Source organism: Alosa sapidissima, chromosome 12, assembly GCF_018492685.1.
Source record: "Alosa sapidissima isolate fAloSap1 chromosome 12, fAloSap1.pri, whole genome shotgun sequence".
Lineage (NCBI taxonomy): Eukaryota > Metazoa > Chordata > Actinopteri > Clupeiformes > Clupeidae > Alosa > Alosa sapidissima.
Window position 1 is genome coordinate 27,180,790 of NC_055968.1, and position 19,571 is coordinate 27,200,360.

General features: G+C 48.1%; 1 protein-coding gene across 1 annotated transcript in view; it reads left to right on the top strand.

Moving 5' to 3' along the window:
• Nucleotides 1–19,571, top strand: part of farp2 (FERM, RhoGEF and pleckstrin domain protein 2) — a 47,182-nt gene that overhangs the window by 21,408 nt on the left and 6,203 nt on the right. Inside the window, 20 exon segments of the mRNA XM_042057148.1 lie at nucleotides 48–143; nucleotides 403–566; nucleotides 1,199–1,267; nucleotides 1,728–1,785; nucleotides 2,038–3,359; nucleotides 6,803–6,893; nucleotides 10,640–10,826; nucleotides 11,796–11,980; nucleotides 12,521–12,610; nucleotides 12,881–13,014; nucleotides 13,215–13,296; nucleotides 14,387–14,624; nucleotides 15,440–15,570; nucleotides 15,851–15,919; nucleotides 16,187–16,276; nucleotides 17,938–18,020; nucleotides 18,788–18,816; nucleotides 18,942–18,997; nucleotides 18,999–19,070; nucleotides 19,072–19,107. Of these exon segments, the coding sequence (XP_041913082.1) occupies nucleotides 48–143; nucleotides 403–566; nucleotides 1,199–1,267; nucleotides 1,728–1,785; nucleotides 2,038–3,359; nucleotides 6,803–6,893; nucleotides 10,640–10,826; nucleotides 11,796–11,980; nucleotides 12,521–12,610; nucleotides 12,881–13,014; nucleotides 13,215–13,296; nucleotides 14,387–14,624; nucleotides 15,440–15,570; nucleotides 15,851–15,919; nucleotides 16,187–16,276; nucleotides 17,938–18,020; nucleotides 18,788–18,816; nucleotides 18,942–18,997; nucleotides 18,999–19,070; nucleotides 19,072–19,107 (3,282 nt within the window).

Here is a 19,571-nt window from a genome sequence, read left to right on the forward strand (position 1 = left end):
CTGACATTCTCTCACATCCTTTGTAACTACTGACCTATTCTTCTCAGGGCATCACGAAAATCAACACCTTCAACTGGTCAAAGATCCGTAAACTGAGCTTCAAGAGGAAGCGGTTCCTCATTAAACTCCATCCCGAAGTACATGTGAGTCCGCCAAGTTGAACATGGAATCTTCTACAGACAACTGATACCTACCCTGATCTGTAGACAACTGATGCGTGTCTGTCTTTCTGCTACAACATTCAAATAGATGCAAATAGATGAGATGGATTAAAATTAATCAAATTAGGTCACAGTTATTTGAACTTGCTGCATTCTGCACCTTGTGTTTTCATTGCACGGAATTGGCTGTTTGTGCAGTGGTTCCTGCAGAGTGCTCACGTTGGCTTGTTGGTTGTGTCAGGGCCCTCACCAGGACACGCTAGAGTTCCTGATGGCCAGTAGGGACCAGTGTAAGATCTTCTGGAAGAACTGTGTGGAGCACCACTCCTTCTTCCGCCTATACGACCAGCCACAGCCCAAGGCCAAAGCCATCCTCTTCAGCCGAGGATCCTCCTTCAGATACAGGTGTGTGCGTGTGTGTGCGTGCGTGTGCGTGTGTGTGTGTGGTATGTCAAGGATTGTGTGTGTGTGTGGTATGTCAAGGATTGTGTGTGTGTTGATTTGTATGTCAAGGATTGTGTGTGTGTGTGTGTGTGTGTGTGTGTGTTGATTTGTATGTCAAGGATTGTGTGTGTGTATGTCAAGGATTGTGTGTGTGTGTGTGTGTGTGTGTGTGTTGTATTGTATGTCAAGGATTGTATGTATGTGTGTGTGTTGTATTGTATTGTATGTCAAGGATTGTATGTGTGTGTGTGTTGTATTGTATGTCAAGGATTGTATGTGTGTGTGTGTTGTATTGTATGTCAAGGATTGTATGGTTGTGTGTGTGCTTGTTTTGTATGTCAAGGATTGTATGGTTGTGTGTCTGTGAAGAATGTGTGTGGAGTTATTTTTGTGTGTCATTGTGTGTGACATCTGTCTGCAGTGGTCTTTCTGTGTGTTTGTCTCACGATCAGCACAGTAAATATTTGGCCCCCTTTACATCTCATTGTCACTCGTCACTCTGTGGTTAAAAGGCCAGACCCTGCCAGCCCTGATTCTCCACGTTGTGACAGGCCTATTGTTAGGGCCCTAATGCTGTCTTTGTCTCTGAGCAGTGGCCGCACTCAGAAGCAACTGGTGGAGTATGTGAGAGACAGCGGTGCACGAAGGACTCCATACCAGAGGTTTGTGAGCTTTGGGTGGAGTTGGGGATTTCTGATTAGGGAATAACTTTGTTCAGAGGTGTGTTTGTGTGTGTGTGTGTGATTGCGCGTGTGTGTGTGGCTTTGCTTTTGTTTCATGGCCACAGGTAGACATTTGCATTACATTTGTTTAGCCAGTCCTGTGGTCCATCAGATAACAGGAACACAGGATACAATGTGGGGGTGGTTGAGAAGAGTCTGGGATTGATTGTGATGGCAGGTGGGTTTATGCGGATTGTAGGGGGGGGGGGGGGGGGGGGGGGTTTGGGATTGGTGTGTGTTTGGGTGCAAGCGGGGGTTGTTTTGGGGGGAACCACAGACTGTCTCCTGTGCCTCTGTGTTTGCATTAATCCCTGATCTGACGGCTCTCTCTCTCTCTCTCTCTCTCTCTCTCTCTCTCTCTCTCTCTCTCTCTCTCTCTCTCTCTCTCTCTCTCTGACAGGAGGAATAGCAAGATTCGCATGTCTGCCCGCTCCCTGGCAGCTGATTTCCCTAAACAGGTTAGTAGAGAATTCCCTCTATTCTGACCAGACATTGTTTATCCAGTTAAATTAGTTCAAGGTTTAGGGTTCAGATGAACACTTCAGAGACCTTTTTTAAACCCATATCGTTTTCTCTCATTAACACCACCTCATCCATTCCATATGTATACCTGTTCCACTGGATGGCAACATGACTCCTCCATACTCCATATTTACCTCCACCCATCCTGTTCTTTCTCTCTTTCTCTCTCTCTCTCTCTCCTCCTGCAGAGCCTGTCCTTCAACGACAGCCTGCGGCTCCCCGGCTCGCCTGCTTCGGCCACCGTCTCCTTCCACTCCCTGCCGACCAGCGGAGGCTCTCCCCTGCGCGTGGACCACCAGACTCAGCTGCAGCAGACGCACCACAGCCAGTCCGCCTTCGCACAGGGCCAGCAGCTCCAGTTCCAGCAGCAGCAGCCTGCCCGGCCCCCCAGCCCCCCGAAGGAGGACCCGGTCAAGGCCGCCACCTCGCCCCCGTCCCACTACGCCTTCCAAGGTGCCACTAGTAACCGGGTGACTGCAGGAGACTGCGGCCCCTCGTTTGTGTGTGTAGAGAGTAGCCTCTCCTATCCCCTGCAGCACATCTCCCAAAATGGCAATGAGGATAGCGGGGAGTGGGCTGGTGGGAGGGGGGTGTCCGGTCGGGCTGGTGGGGGAGGAGGTGGAGGCGTCGGGGGCGTGAGCAGCGTCGGGGTGGGCGAGAGGAAGGGCGTTTTAACACCCGAGGCTTTTGAGGCGGAGCTGTTACGCGGCCGGCAACCGTTGCCAGCGGCGTCCAGCCCTGGCCGCTACCCGCTGGCCGGCACGCACCTGCAGGTGTCCGAGGAGTACATCGACGACGACCCGGCCGAGATGTCATTCTATGCAGGTGGCGCCGAGGCCTACTCGTTCGGCTTTGACGAGAAAGCCGGCCGCTTCGCCTACCTGGAGGAGGAGGAGGAGGAGGAAGGGCTGGGGAGGGAGGTGAACGGCGAGGGCAGCATAGACCAGGCCATGTCTGATGACTACGGCCTGGGCCTGGAGGACCTGAGTGGCAGCGGCCTCCCGTATGGAGTGATGAGCTCGCGCGGCCGCTCGGAGACCAGCTCGCTGGTCAACAACCGCTCCGAGTGCAGCTCACTCGACCCGCTGCCCTTGGGCTCGGCTGGCGACTCGCTCTCACTCTCCTTCCCACTGGGCCTGGCCGGTGGGCCCGACTCGTCCTCCTCCCTTCGCCTGCCCGGCTCGGAGAACCTGTCGGAGGCCAGCTCCATGGTCAACTTCCCAGCATGCTCGGTGCGCTCGGGCGCTAGCTCGGCCGTCCAGTTCGGCGAGCTGGTGGAGCAGCTGGAGCAGCTCAGCTACCCGCCGACGGCCACCGAGGGCTCGGACAACGCCAGCTCGGCCTCCGACTCCGACTGGGGCTCGGACGCCGGCCTGCCCCCCGAGCAGAACCTCTTCTATGCCAACCCGCTGGTGGGCGGAGGCACCGGAGTGGAGGGCTTCCTGCTCGAGTGCCACAACCTGCGGGCACTCGGCATGGGCGAACCTCCGGGCACCAGCCATTTGAAAATGTAACTCGTTAGAGAGGGACGACCTCTCCAAACCTCCCCCTCTATGCCCCTAAACCAGCAGAAGCACCATCCCTGGGATGAGTGGCTTTGACCGAATACCGTCTGTACCGCCAAGCATCCCTTCTAAAATGCTGAAAATGACTTGGCACTTGATTGACTAATCATAGTTGTAGTATTAGTAATAGTAGTAGCCATAGTTGTAACAGTCCAATCCCCTCAACCTTCTTGTTTTTCTTGCCCTTTTACTTTGCCTTACGCACTTGTCTTGTGGTTTTCTGGTTCACAGAGCCTGCGCTTGGTTGTGATTCTTGCTCTTGTTGTCCTTGTTGGTGGGAGGAGGGGGTTGTTTACCCTTGCAGCACTTTCTAAGTCATGACATTTGATGGTAGTTTCGGTGGGCAGTATTCTCGAGTCGAGGGCAGTTGCTCAAGTGTCTGTAGTGAGAATTCTTCAGACGCAATAATGGTCATTGGTACTTTGTGCTTCTTTTAGCACTCCTTTCTGTGTCGGTTTCCATTCACTCCTCTCTGAATCACTCATCACTCCTATATTCTTAACTCAAGATTCAGGCTCAAAGTCTATTGTGGTGTAGCTTTTTAGCACTTGTAGCATTGTGTATGTGTGAATGTGGTTGGTGGTGGTATATGAAGATCATTTTTCAACCTGTGAAGGAATATTAATTTGAGTGAAAGGGTTTTTTCCTTGTATTGACATGAATGTGCTTTTTCTTAATGACAAAAGACAATGTAAGTGTTTTTTTTTTATATATATGTATCTCATGTGCCAATTCAATTTGAATCCCAGAAAAAACCGCTATGGTTGGTTGTTGTGTTTGTTTGAAGCACTGACTTCATTGTTGGGCAGTAAAGCTATGGATTTCAAAAGGAACAGTTAGATGTGAAGCTAAGACTAACTGTTGCTATGGATCTTTGAGGACCAGATAAGTATGCTTTTGCTAAGAAGTGTACAGTCCCCAGACATCTTGGTTTTTCCCACCCTTTCCATTTCATGCTGAAACCCTTGAAGGGAACACCAAATACCAAAACGGCTGGAACTTTATCCTTTCACAGGGCTCAGTTTAAGAGCGCTTTTATTGTGCTGTTCTACTCAGGGCTTAATTTAAATTGCAGGAAGCCGGTGTTCATTGTCGAGCAAGGGGTGCGAGTTTAGGCGATTTCCAATGCTGAGCAGCAAACCAGGCCAAAGTTTGGTCAAGCCTTAATCCCTCTCTTCAGTCATTGTGGTGAGGCATGCGCTCCATACTGACCCCTGCTGGTGAGGAGCCAATCCTCATACGCCTGAGATTTCCCCCGTCCCTAACATATATTTTTTAAGCCTCCTAGCTCAAGCATATTTAGCATGCTGTGGTGCTTCACCATATGTAGTATAGGTACATATATTGAAGAAGGGTGCACACATTTCTGGCTGGAATTAGTCGTGAGCTCCCTGGGAATTGGCTGCAGAACGGCCTGTTTAAAATTCCAGGGCTGGAGCTGGTCTTGCAGCAACTTTTCAGTGGAAGAATGTAAGTAGTATAGTGAGCTGAGCCGGATCAAGTGCATATGCTGTCGGTACCTCTGCTAACCAAGCGAATGTAACATAGAGGCCAGTATGTGAAGCCAATGGTAGTTTTCACTACCTCATGCTTCATATACAACAGTAGATGGAGGTCAGTAGGACCTTATTGGAAGAAAAAATAACATTGTTGGTAGGACAAGTAAATCATATATTTTGCCTCATGCAGAGATGTTCACAGCATGAGTGTCTGTGAGTAATCTAGAATACATAGCTCATGGCAATCTAGTGTTTTTAGCTTATGTAAATGTTTGAATGCTTTTGATTCAGGTACTGTAAATACACTTCTAACTTTTCTAGCACATAAATGCTCATAACCACATACCCTATCTTCACTCCTGTGCCTATATATATATATATATATTAATTATAGCATTAAGTCTTTCGTGAGCACTTCAGGATCTTTGCGAAGCCTCCAGCCTTAAATCATTGCACTTTTCGCATCAAGCAGTTTGGTGAAGATCCCCTTTCCACATGTCTCCACTGTGGTTGTATGCATTCACAGTTCATATGGCTCTATTCGACAATGTAAACGTTGCCATAGTGCATCCTCTGGACTCCTATAAGTGGTGGAGTGTGTGTGTGTGTGTTTGATATGAAATGAAGTGGTGCTGGGTGCGCCAGCACCCGCAGCACTGTTGCTTCTGTCCAGCCGCCAGCCCACAGGCATGCCATTTGGTTGGTGAGGTTCTCGGTTCCTCGGGTCGGGAACGCTGATTCCATGCCACGGTACATGGAGTGCTCCTGACCCTTACGGAGGTGACGGAGAGCTAGGGTGGGGGGGGGGGGGGGGGGGTGTGTAACTGCTAGCGGTGTTTTTCGTTACACAGACTGATGTCATTTCCTCCGTTGCGTCTGCCCAACAATCCCCTCTTTAATTTCCTGCCATTCTAACCTGCCTGGGACTGCCAAAGGGTGGTTTATACCCCTACTTTTGGTCTCTCTCTCTCTCTCTCTTTCTGAGATTTCAAATCATTGTGTGTGTGTGTGTGTGTGTGTGTGTGTGTGTGTGTGTGTATAAGTGCGTGCTTGCAAGTGGCAGTGGAAGCTTTTATATGCTCTTCTCCTCTCCTCTCCTCTCCTTCCCCTGCCTCTATGTGACTCCATGTCCTCATTCGGTGAGTGTATTCTCCATAGGCCATGGCTGACTTAAGCCACTATTGGAACCTTACTGTCAGGCTTATGATGGACTGGGCAGCTTTTTAAAGCAGTGCTGTGCACAGACTGCAACCAGGTTTAGGAATGGACTTTTGGCAATAATTAATAACTGTGAGGGGTACATGCATGTTCAGTTGATGTCTCAGCGAAAAGTTGCCCAAAAACTTGAATAAGATTACAAAGTTGCTCAGTCCATCCATTCGCTGCACATTTCAGTCACAAAAGAAATTCCTTCTGTGCTGCCCTGCGTTATGTGAAATAATAAACTATTTTGTAGCTTAAGATCAGAAGTCAAATGGACTAATGTGGTGAAACGGAAGTTTCTAAGATGAGAAGATGTTTAAGAACAGGCAGTATGAACCAGATCAGTCTTTTCTCATTGTCATTTTGAGGGACGGCATACTCACTCATTTCTGTGTGGAATGTGTCCCTACCCATGTTGCGGGTCCATGCGGCACCTCTCTACTCTCACAAGCGAGGACGGGGGACGTGACTCGTCTCCCCTGCAGTCTGTCACGCTCCCTGGGGGCATGTGGTGGGGGGGGGGGGGGTTGGGAGATGAAGAGGTGTCCACCCGGCACGCTCCCTCTAGAGTGTTCTCTGAAACTCTCTGAGGGCTTCTGGTTGGCCACCTGTCTGTCTCCCTGCCTGCCTCTCTCCCTCTCCCCTCCAATAGCCCATCACCCTCTCTCCCTCTCCCCCTCCAATAGCCCCAACGCCCAGAGTCCACCACAAGCCTTGACCACGATTCACTCAGTCCACACCCACCCTTGCTTGGACCCCCCGCTGGAGTTCACCAAAGTCTAGAGTCTGTGGACCCTTTGAACCCCCTCACCCCTCTTTGCATAGACACACACACACACACACACACACACACACACACACCAGACATGTACTTACACACACACACACACCTCACCACACCTCACCTCACCTCCCCTCCCCCAGTTTCCACTCTCCCGCTGGTTTGTCACAATGGCATTAGCGCAGGCTTAGTGGCGGGTAATGCTGCCACACAAATGGTTTGAAGGGAAATTGAGGGAAATCCGCTTGTGGATCTGAGGCGCATGTTTGAGCTGCACCTTCATCTTATTACTTGACACAAAATGACAAACTGACAAGATGACCAGTCTGTTGACTATATGTTGCTTTTTGGGTTTCTGTGGCAATATGGTTTAACTGTGCACAGCCACGCACAAAAAAATGATGATTTGCGTCAAATCCTCAAAGCTAGTTTTAAACATTTAAACAGTTTACATGTAAAGGTCACATTACCTGATGGTCTTTTTTTTTTTTTTAGCTTTTTATAATTTACAGGAATTGGATTCAGACACTTGCCATTTAATGTGTGAAACTCAAGCTGTTTCCCTCAGTGTCCTGTTTGCTGCAGAGTCAAAGCAAGGTGACCTCTGGACATTTGTCCTCTCCTGCCACTCTTCCTCATATGCACTCCTTACAGTTACATTTATACATTTTGCAGGTGCTTTTATCCAAAGCGACTTGCCGTTAAAGTCCATTTTGATGCTTTATTTGTTTGCAAATTGTCATTGCTGCTTTATGCTGTGGTGTTTTATGCACTCCCTACTACAGATTTTAGTTTGATCAAACTGAAAGACTTCAAATGCTAAAATGAAACCTGCCCCCCAAAAAGAGGACACTAATGTGGGTTGCCTCTTTGTCCAAAAAAGAGAAAAAAAGTACCTTTACCTGCCTGTAAATTTCACTTGAACTAGAGTGGAGTCCTCTTGTCAGTGCAGACTCTCAGATGCTGTGTCCTTTACCGAGGAGAGCAGCTTTTGGGTCAGCCTTGCTTTGATTCCAGTCTCAATCTGCACCTACATTGTAATTTTTTGGTCTTCAGGCTTGTCATTATCCTTTTTATTATGCTCAGACCACTGGTCATGAGGCTTTCTTTATCATAAAGAATTAATTAACAAAGGTATTTTTAATTAATGTAATGATTACTAATGTGAAACAAAAAGTGTACTTATGCCTGTATGTTTATTATTTCACGCCTTATTCTTTTCCCTTTTTAAAATAAAATAATCACTTTTGGGTAAATTGTTTTGCATTTCAGACATAACTTTATTTCCAGAACAGCTGGAACTAACAAAAACAAAATGTAAGGAAACCAGGAAAGGTATTAATCCAACTTATGCTTCTGGGTCATGCCAGTGACTTACTAACAAAATGTACTTCCTTGCTCAGTCCTAACACGAAAATAATACAAACGAGATGCAACATGAAAAGGCATGATAAAAGAATAGCACAATGACAGGATTGACTATTACTGATAAGCCATCTTCTCAGGAATTATTTCCGGGTCGAGGAGTCGAAAACCATAACAGAATGTGAGCTCTCGACCTGTGCAATCGCTCTTCCTGACTGCTCGACTCTTAACTCCACGGAGCCGGAGTGTATGGAGTCGTTGACCTATGACTCACGCTTCCTTGCTGAAGTGTTTTTAATTGTTCCCAGATAGAAGGATTTGTTTTATGACAAAACAGAGTCCAGGCCCAGAGAGATACCATATCCGTTATGTCACCCAGTTACCACTGCAGAGCCACAGATGGAATAACCACTCTCAGCATTCACTGTTAGCTTTGACCCACCACTGCTAAGGCACCAGGCCAGTGCTTTAAGCTCTAGGTTTATGTGGGACTCTCGCCTGAGGCAAAAACAGACTGGGAACTGGCCGAGTGGCTGTCTGACGCTGCCGACTTTGTGTCTGTACCGTTTGGCCAGGAAAGGAAGGTGAGATGAGAAAAGTAACAGTATGGTGCCAGAACACTGCAGAGGTGCGCGTGCCTCCGCCCACTGCTTCTGCCAGAAGTCCTCCGTGACTTTAGTTTCGCCGTGTTTTGAGTAGAGGAAATCAGATGACCGCTCATGCATAAACACATCTATCATATCATTCCATACAAAAGGGCATTATATCCAAACGTCCTTCCCGTGCATGTGCTTCTTAGACCATGTCCACCTCAAACTTCACCCATTCGGTTTCTGTCTTTACCTGGTGCATTTGCCCCACAAACCACGGCTGCAGCCAAAGAATCGGTGAGCTAAGAACTGGAACCCCTGCCCAACCCCACCGACAGTTTCACAAACTACTCCGAGACCATTTTATGACCCTGCTTGTTTATAGTCTGCCCTCTTGCTGTGAGGAAAGGAGAATCCTTTGTGTTTGCACATGACGACCACATCACTTAAACAGTCAAGAGGGAGATGAGGGAGAGCTGTGTGTGCACAAACAGTTCAGGGTGACGCTCTTGGCACTAGGATTGTTTTTGTGACATCACAGAGACCTGCAGGAGGAAGGAAAGAAGTTGGAAAAACAACAAAAAAAGCTGAAAACACACACTTTCACCATAGCAGCGAGCCATCTGTGAAAGAGGACCCTGTGAGGACACACACACACACACACACACACACACACACACACACACAGTCATTTCCTGTCAATTTCAGAGGAAGTGCTCGCTGACCCAAGCGTGGCAGATTCGGACTGGGGATGCACCTCTCTTGCTGAATTCCTGCGCCCCCGCTCCCACCCCCTGTGCTTTCCCTGTGTTTGGATTGGCTGTCGGCCAAGTCAATCCGCCGCAGACAAGAACTCCTCACCCCCCCCCCCCCCCCCGCCCCCTCTCGTTTTCCCCAGCCTGTGTCATCCCCCCTGGGAGGGCCAAGTTAAACTGTAAACCAGGGCCCGCCCCACTCGCCGGCCAGACCGACCGCATTCCTGATAAGCCGCTTCTTCGGGAATTATTTCCGGGTCGTGGAGTCACCTTTTTTCTTTTTCCTTCTTGCATATTGTGTGCTCTGTGTGTGTGTGCTCTGTGTGTGTGTGTGTGTGTGTGTGTGTGCACTGTGTTTTTTTTGCTTTTTTCCACCATGGTTTAGTTTTTCTTTCCCCTCATTTACTTTTTCCTTCTTCTTCAGTTAAAGAGCACAACAGCTGTGGCATTCCATTTGCGGTGTGTGTGTGTGTGTGTGTCTGTGTGTGTATGAAAGAGAGAGAGAGACAGAGATACCAGGCAGTGCTGTGTGTGTAAGAGGGAGAGAAGGAGCGAGGAAGAAAGAATGAGACCGACAGCTAGTCAACTCTTTAGTTGGTGTGTTTGACTGTGCGTTTGGTGTGATCCAGGCGAAAACGAAAACTCTGAGAAACAAAACCTGTTGACTCTCCTCTCTCTCGCTCTAACCCCACCCCCCACCACCACCACCACCACCCCAGACACAGCCACCCTCCGCACCCAAACCAGCCATAATGTAATCAAACCCCTATGTTTGAACACTGTCAATAAATCACTCCGGGTGACTCTCCCTGCTCTGCAAACAATCGGGCTGAAAATGTGGGAACCATCATCCAGTCCTTGCTGCAACCCAACCCCACCCATCTCACCCCCTCCACCCTCCGCCCCACCCATCTCACCCCCTCCACCCTCTGCCCCACCCATCTCACCCCCTCCACCCTCTGCCCCACCCATCTCACCCCCTCCACCCTCTGCCCCACCCATCTCACCCCCTCCACCCTCTGCCCCACCCAGCTCACCCCCTCCACCCTCTGCCCCACCCAGCTCACCCCCTCCACCCTCTGCCCCACCCTCCTACCCCCTCCACCCTCTGCCCCACCCATCTCACCCCCTCCACCCTCTGCCCCACCCTCCTACCCCCCATCCCCTTTCAAGCCGGAGCTCTATGTGAGCGTGAAATATGCTGTGAGAGAGCGTGTCTGTGTGAGCGAGCGCGTTTAGCCCCTCTGAGCTTGCTCCCGTCAAAATATTGAGGAAGTTGTCATCCATGCCAATGCTTGGCCTGTGGGATTACTGGTCTGATCCTGAAGGGATTCGGAGATGAGCAACGTGCCGATGTTGCATCTCTCAGATGAGGCCATGGTCAGAAGTGTGCCATTGTTTTTTGTTGCAGTGTTGTGTACCACCAGTTCTCAGTGTTTCAAGAACCATTGCATCAATAATCTATACAATGTGGACTACCAAAAAGAGGCATTTTTACAATGCAACCTATGCTGCATCCATTACTGACTGAAGTAGAACATGTAGACCGTTTACTCCTGTAGTTTTAGACCTACTGTATGGGGGAAGTGAAAACCAGAAGGTCTGGTTTGTAAAATAAAACGTTCTGTGGAAGGTGCTCTCGGGCTTGAGTAATCACCATCTCTTCCTTTGAGCTGATGGGGATTAGCCTGTCTGACGGGTTTGAAGGGGCAGTCTCTCCTCTGCAGATTTCTAGACTATATACTCTGTATGGACCACACTGAAAGCTGTGCCCATTCCTCGATTTACCATGGGGATAAACATTTAGCCCCTTGGAGCAGTGAAGCTTACATGCTGCAAACGTAACGTGCTAAATCCTTTGAGGAATCGTCAAAGTCTGTTTTTTTTATTTTTTTATTTCTAAGATGCCCCCCACACACTGCTCTTCAGTTTTTTTTTTTTTTTATGCATGACATCAGCCGTATGTTTCATTTTTAAATAGAGCCTTACTTGGAAGAGAAGTGCTCATTGTTTTGATTGATTAAAAACACCAAAACACTTTGTTTTAATTATTGCCATTTTAGGCTTTGGAACATGGATTTGGTCATGACTAAGGCATGATATGCTGCTTTTTTCCAACCTAATACGTTTCTCTCTCACTCTCCCTCTCTCTCCCCCTCCCTCTCCCTCTCCCTCTCCTTCCCCACAGATTCTTCCACCATGGACAGCCCCCTGCTCTCGCCCTTCAGCCCCAAGGGTCCCCTCTGCATGTCGCCCTCCTTCCAGATGTCCACACTGAGTCTACCCGGCCAGGCTCCCTCACCCCTGCAGAGCCCCATCCTAAGCGAGGTGGGCAGTGCCAGGCTAGACGAGGAGGATGAGGGCAGGAGGAAGGTACAGCCACTGGCGCTCTCGCATGCCGCCCTCGCTCCGTAGCCATTCCTCTTAACGCTGTGCCTCACAACACTACTTTGTCGCTTATGACCTTTGACCTCTCAGAGGTCTTAGCCAATCAGATAATTTTGGGATCTCGGGTGCGCAGGGCTGTGGCGCTTCTGTGGTGATTGGCTGGTTGATGTGTTTGTTTTGGTGTGGGAGACTTCATTCATTCTTTCCGCTCAAACTGTCACGTCATTTTGTTTATCTTTGTTTACCTAGGGAGAGTAAAAGCATATGGCACATGCAGTGACTTTCTTCCAGTAATAGACCTTTATGTGGTTGATTAGGGCAAATAGGTACTCCTTCCAGTGAACGGTCCTCTTGGTTTGTCCTAAAGTGCAATAGTCCATAGGTAATCCAGTCACAAAGCCACACATGCCATCATGGGTTGCATGTTATTGCAGCCCTATCTTTTGGCTTTATGTTTGACTTTGTGTGTGCGTGTGTGTACACATGGTATCAGATTATTCAGATCCTTATGTCTGTCCTCCCCAGAGATATCCCACTGATAAGGCCTACTTCATTGCCAAAGAGATTCTGACCACAGAGAGAACCTACCTGAAAGACCTGGAGGTCATCACCGTGGTGAGCTTGGGTGTCCGATAAGCATCTTCAGCTGTGTGTGGAGTGCATGCAAGACTGTGTCCTTGCATATCTGTGTGTATATGTCTATGTGTACACACTTGTGCGGATGATTGTTTTATCTGTGTGTGTGTGTGTGTGTGTGTGTGTGTGTGTGTGTATGTGTGTGTTCACAGTTGCTAGTATGTGAGATGTATGCTCTGTTGTGTCTGTGTGTGTATGCGACCATGTTTATGTCTTGACATATGGTCTTGTGTGCCCCTCCCCACGCAGTGGTTCCGCAGTGCTGTGATCAAAGAGAACGCCATGCCCGAGGGCCTCATGACTCTGCTCTTCTCCAACATCGACCCCATCTACGAGTTCCACCGGGGCTTCCTCAAGGAGATCGACCAGAGGCTGGCGCTCTGGTTGGTGTCTGTTTCAACCAATATGCCTCTCTATACACACTAGAAGCCATGCACTTCACCAGTTGCAGGAATCCCAGATAGCTCAAATATATATATATATATATCTGAACTGGACACTCTCACCATCTGTCAAATCAAATTAAAGTGTCTGAGTTGAGTGGCGATGTGATTCTGGTCTTGACTCTGTTCTGTGTTCCCAGGGAAGGGCGCTCAAACGCACACGTGAAGGGCGACTACCAGAGAATCGGAGATGTCATGCTGAGGAACATGAGTGCATTGAAGGTGAAGCTAAAAAAGAATTTGGTGTGTGTGTGTGCATGCATGTCACATTTGTGTCCATGTAATCCATTCCTTTTATTTCCGAATCACTGCCAATAAAACATGTCTTGATTTTGCATGCCTAACATCTGCTTGAAAAGCCTAGAAATGAAGTCCCACTATTTGCAGAACCCTTTAGACCAGGGGTTTTCAACTGATCTGGCTTTGGGACCCACAATTTCCCATGTTCGTAAAGTCTCGACCAATATATATATTTTTAGCGTTCAAGACAATGGATATGGTGAGCTACATGGTAAGACAAGCGAAGTGCCTGTAGGCCTACTTGTTTGGAACATGCGGATGTTTGGCATTAGCCTACATTTGTGAAGTCTTCAACTCTTGATGTCACATTTCAAAGTACTCGACAGGTATGACTTTGACAGGGGTGCCTTGTTTCCATGTGGCATTTTAGTTTTGATGGTTTCATGCTCTCATGTGTCAGCCATCTACTGCACACCACACAATGGGGTTTCTGTCCTATTTTGTCCTCAGTTTAAGTGAATACATATCCGAGCCTACTGTAGGGTACTTCAATATTCAGAGTAGCAGCCTACTTGCGTTTACCACTAAAATTATGTCTAACATGACCAGTCACATAAACATTGTCTATGTCTATGGCAATGACTGATAAGTAGGCTAGGAATAAAGTTTATCAAAATAAAGGTCCAATATTAGATCTGATAAGGTAGCATTTTAAATTGGCAATTTTTTTTTTTTCTTTATTTTTAACCACAAGCTGTGCGACTCACCCAGAACGGTTCCGTGACCCACTTTTGGGTCCCGACCCACCAGTTAAGAAACACTGCTTTAGACCATAGCTAGCATACATGTAGCTCTAGGACAGTCGTTAACTTGATGTCAGCTACATTTTATGTCACTTTATCTGAAAATGTTTTTGCCATAAATGTTTCGATTTGATCAGCCACCCTGCTGCACTGTTTTTATTACACATGCCTCACTGTGGCATCATTACATTTGCAAAAGCTACTATGCTACATCGTCAGTGACACTGACCTGTTGAGCTGATGATATTTGTCCTCTCCCGCCCCACCAGGAGTTCACCAGCTACCTGCAGAAGCACGACGAGGTGCTGACTGAGCTGGAGAAGGCCACCAAGCGTCTGAAGAAGCTGGAGACGGTCTACAAGGAGTTTGAGCTCCAGAAGGTGTGCTACCTGCCGCTCAACACCTTCCTGCTCAAGCCCATCCAGCGTCTCATGCACTACAAGCTCATCCTGGAGCGACTGTGCAAGCACTACACCCCCGAGCACCGCGACCACGACGACTGCAAGGGTAGGAGAGAAGACTGGGCAACGTGCACTTACATATGTAGACCTCTGAAGTCCGCCTGCAAAAAAGGATCCAAAGCTGCCATCTTTGCCCATATAAGGAGATACGGGTGTTAATTGAAGCTAACTGCCTATGGCAAGTTGCATTGCAAGTTAGCTCTGGGGTAGCAAAAAATCCAAGTTTGCGGTCTTGAAGTACCAAAGATCACAGTATCCATTTGAAGGCAGAGGACAAAAGTGTAAAGCAAAACGTCTGTATTTCTGATTTCTTTGTCCACGCGAGAGTTTTAACAGGTGCGATAATTCAAAATCCCCATATTATTTTCCCATAGGAAAAAGACACCGGATCTCCTTATATGGGCAAAGATGGTAGCTATTTGGTAGGTGAACTTTAGAGATCTGTTGGGGAGAGGGGTCTGGCTGAGGGCCGACCCATCAGTCCCCTCTCCTGAGCTAAGTGTTTGGATAGTTTGGCAGGGTTGTGGATAATTGGTGGGAGGGGGGTATTGGGTTGGGGTGGAATGTGAGAAGGTGGTGCATGTGTGTTTATGGGGTTCTGAGAGGTGTTGATCCTGTGGAAAGGTAACAGCTTGTCTTAATATTGCTACAGTAATTAACACCAGACGTGAAAGCAGGCTCTAATTTGGCAAGGTGTGTGCATGTGTCTGCATGAGTGTATGTGCAAATGTCAGTTTTTGTCTATGCATGCACTTCTGTATGAAGTATTGAGCCTGTATTTAGTCATATGTATGAAAGTCTGAGCCTGCCTATGTCAGTGTCTGTTCTTAAGTGTGTGTATGTGTGTTCGTCTGTCTACAGAAGCGTTGAAGGATGTGGCTGAGATTGCAGCCCAGCTTCAGAGCAGTCTCATCCGGCTGGAGAACTTCCAGAAGCTCACAGAGCTGCAGAGAGACCTGATCGGCATCGAGAATCTCACAGCCCCTGGCAGGGTAAATAACACCACATGGCTAAAGAAGAATGACACGCTAATTAATAAGACATTTCAGAAGCATAATTATTATAACAGAGCAATCACATGTAATGTCAAATAGAAGTATATTGATTTGTGAAGGATTGCCATAGACTGAGACAGGAAAGGGTGGTGATCCTCTATTGATGTCAGTCATCTCATCACACACCCAACATTTGTTAGATCTCACACATTATGTTTGGGCTCAGCTGCATAGCTATATTGACTAATCAAGGCCCGCTCATTGCTGTCTTTCACAGGAGTTCATTCGTGAGGGGTGTCTGTACAAGCTCACAAAGAAAGGCCTGCAACAGAGGATGTTCTTCCTGGTATGTTCAATCAAGAACCTGAACAATATCAACAATATGTAAAAAAGGCAGACAAAAGCAGACAGCCTTTTTTAAATATCCTTGGTATTGTTGATATTGATATTCACAATGCAATGTATACAATGTTTGCAATACATATACTTAGTCTGTATACATGTGTGTATCATGTAATTTTATTTGAATATTTCACCAGTTGTCAACTAGATTCTAATGTTGATTCAATTCACACACACACACCAATAGTTTCATTTCTCTCTCCTTCTGCAGTTCTCTGACATGCTCCTATACACCAGTAAAGGGGTGACGGCCACCAACCAGTTCAAAGTGCACGGCCAGCTGCCTCTGCATGGCATGATTGTGAGTAAAAAAAAAAGATGATGACTATCTCCAGCCCAATATAAACCACATGCATTATGTCATGTCTGCAGTATGGCTGTGTGTGTATAGTCTGTCTTCCTTGTTCCCAAATATGTCAAGGGCTAAATGTGTGCTAAGCCCCTGCACAGCGGGGGGGAGAAAGGTGTTACTGTGCCCGCGCCAAATATCCCTCCCCATAACCTCAAGTCCCTCCAGCCCCCAAACAGTTTCCCAGTTTTTCTGGTCTTTTATTGTTAATTGTAGTGAAAATATCACTACGCACATGTCCCAGTTAGGGGCACCCACAGATGTTAGGGGTGATATCAAGGCTGATCAGGCTTTGCCCTGGGAAGTAAATGGTAGAGGTGTGGGCGTGTTTGTGTGGGTGTGTGTGTGGGCGTGTATTGTGTAAGCGTATTGGGGTGTGTGTGTGTGTGTGTGTGTGTGTGTGTGTGTGTGTGTGTGTGTGTGTGTGTGTGGAGTGGTGTGGTGTGTTGGCACTGAAGTGTGTGAGTGTGTTGGCTGGAGAGGGCGCCCCCTGCTGGCCCCCTGGTCTCCTAATGGTGGTGTCTCTCCTTCAACCCCCAACGCAGCTCATTGTGTTGGATGCGCCGGTGAGTAGCCACAGTTCAACAAACCCAGAACCCACCCCACCCCCCCATGAGTGAACACACCACTGTCACTATCCCCACCAGCCTCTCCTGCCCCCAGGGTCTCTCTCAGTCCAATTCTTTTTCTTTCACTTCACCTTCTCAGGCTTAAATATTTCTCTCTCTCTCTCTCTCTCTCTCTTTCTCTACCCCTATCTTTCTCTCTCAACCTTACTCTTTTTATTTTTGCTATCTGTCCATTATTCTTACACTGTTCTGCAATTCCATTTCAGTCTATATTCATTCCTTTTTTCTATCACTGTTCCTCTCTTCCTTGCTACTTCTCCTTGCTGCTCTCTCTCTCTCTTCTCTCTCTCCTCCCTCTCTCTCTCCTCTCTCTCCTCCCTGGCTTTAGTAGACGGCTCTAAACTCAGTCAGTTGTTAGGCTGGATGAGAGGGCTGACGTGGAGGCTTTGGACGGGGGCGGGGGGCAGACCACATGTTGGTTTAGCGCGCCAAATATAGATGCCCTATTAGAGCACACTGGCAGGCCTCCCTGTAATCTGCTCCGCCTCACTCACTTTTTCCCCTGTGCTTCTGCTCCCCAACCTTAGAGGCAATGCAACCTGAAGTGTAGTCCTGCACAGTGCACTGTAGGGAGAGATTGTACACCTTTTTACATGTTCCGCTGTCTCTCTCTGACAGAAATATACATTCATTCTGACATGCATATAACCATTTCTCTGTCTGTCTAGCGCGCGCGTGTGTGTGCGCGTACACACACGTGTACACACACACACACACACACACACACCTCTTCTCTATTTCTTAATACTGGATACTGTTATATTCACATGCATACAGATGCAACAGCTCTCTAATACTCTCTCTGTCTCTCGCACACACACACACACACACACACACACACACACACACACACACACACACACACACACACACACCCACCTCCCTCTCTTCCTGTCTTTCTCACACACAGCGTCTTGTTGAAACACACACACACCTTTTGTCCCCCTCTCCTTTTGCTGTCTGACCACTCTGTGTGCTCCGCAGGCTGAAGAGAGTGAGAACGAGTGGTCAGTGCCCCACTGCTTCACCATCTACTCGGCCCAGAGGACCATAGTGGTGGCAGCCAGGTGAGACATCCTCACCCCTCACCTACATCTCACACACACACACACACACACACACACACACACACACACACACACGCACAGTAATACTGGCACCCATAGCAAACATATGGCACACACCTGTGAGTATACATACCATTTGTATGCGGTAGGCCAGCTTTCATAGCACACACATGATGGTATACACACAGCACCTCCCCACATAGTCTAACTTGCGTCATAGTTACATGCACACAAGGTTGTGCATAACGTTGCTTTTAGCCTTGAAACTCCCCTCACACATAGTTAGTGTATAGAGAGTGAATGCAAGAGTGACCGCAGAAATACCCTACAGTTCATCTCCTTCATCTCAGGGTGGGAACAGTCTGTGTATCCATTGTCGCCACTCTAGTAATCAATTTTTTTGTCTGGCTTATCGGATCGCTCTAACAGTAAGCGATAATTCAGACACATTATTTTTGTTTTAGCAGGATGCACAATTAAAAGGACATCACATATAAAGAGGCTTATATAAAAATATTCTATAGGCATCAGTTGTTGGTTATAAAAAATCATTTGACCAAGTTGAGTTTTGCATTGATGTAACATGAAAAAGTAGCAAAGAAATAGGAAATATGCTGTTACTGCCACGGTCCATTATTAATGGTGGTGGGCTTATTTTGTTTTTTTGAAACAAAACTCCTAACCCTTTGCTTCATGTATGGATGGGTGGTGTTAGAGATCTGGAATAAATAACACAAGTGTACCACAAAGCTCATTCTTCAGCTCAGCCCCGGAAGTCCGGAACTGGGGGAGCGCTGTATGGACTCCCTCTGGTTTTTCCCCGGGAAGCAGCTGTCTCTCTCCGCAGCGTCCTGTCTCCTGATGTCCTCTCCTGACCTTACCCACCCCTCCCCCCCTCTTCCCCCCCTCCCTCCCCGACAGGGTCATCCGATGAGGTGTCTCTGGAGCAGGAGTCGGAGGATGACATGAACTCCTCCCCACAGCTCTCTGGATAAGCAGACCCACCACCGTGCCAACACCACCATGCACGTGTGCTGGCACCGCAACACCAGGCGTGTCCATGTCTGACCACAGCCTGGCCGTGGAGGTACCCCTCCCTGCCCTCCCCCGCCTTCTTCTGACCAGTATCACAAACAGACCACCACATCACTACTCCATTGCACACATACACTGACGCAAGAAAAGTCAGTATCGTACTACACTCATGCAGACATACAAATATGCACAATAAATCTAAAATTCCTTCCACTGCCTTCCGTCAAAATAGGACCAAAGTCAGAATCAGAGCTGGTCGGTGGTCCACATTACCCCTCAGTTCCACAGGCTGGTGCGTTTCTGCCCTCATAAGAGTTGAACGGGTCACCCAGCAGTGGTGCGGTGTGCATTTGTGTATGTGTGTGGGTGGCGGTCATGGTGCATGCCAGCGATCAGACGTCCTTGGTGTGGCCGTCACCATCTTCTCTTCCCTCCAGCTCCTCCTGGTCCTCCACTCTGTTCCTACGGCTCACCTCCGGCTCACCTCCGCCCCCTCTCTCCCACTGCAGTTCACAC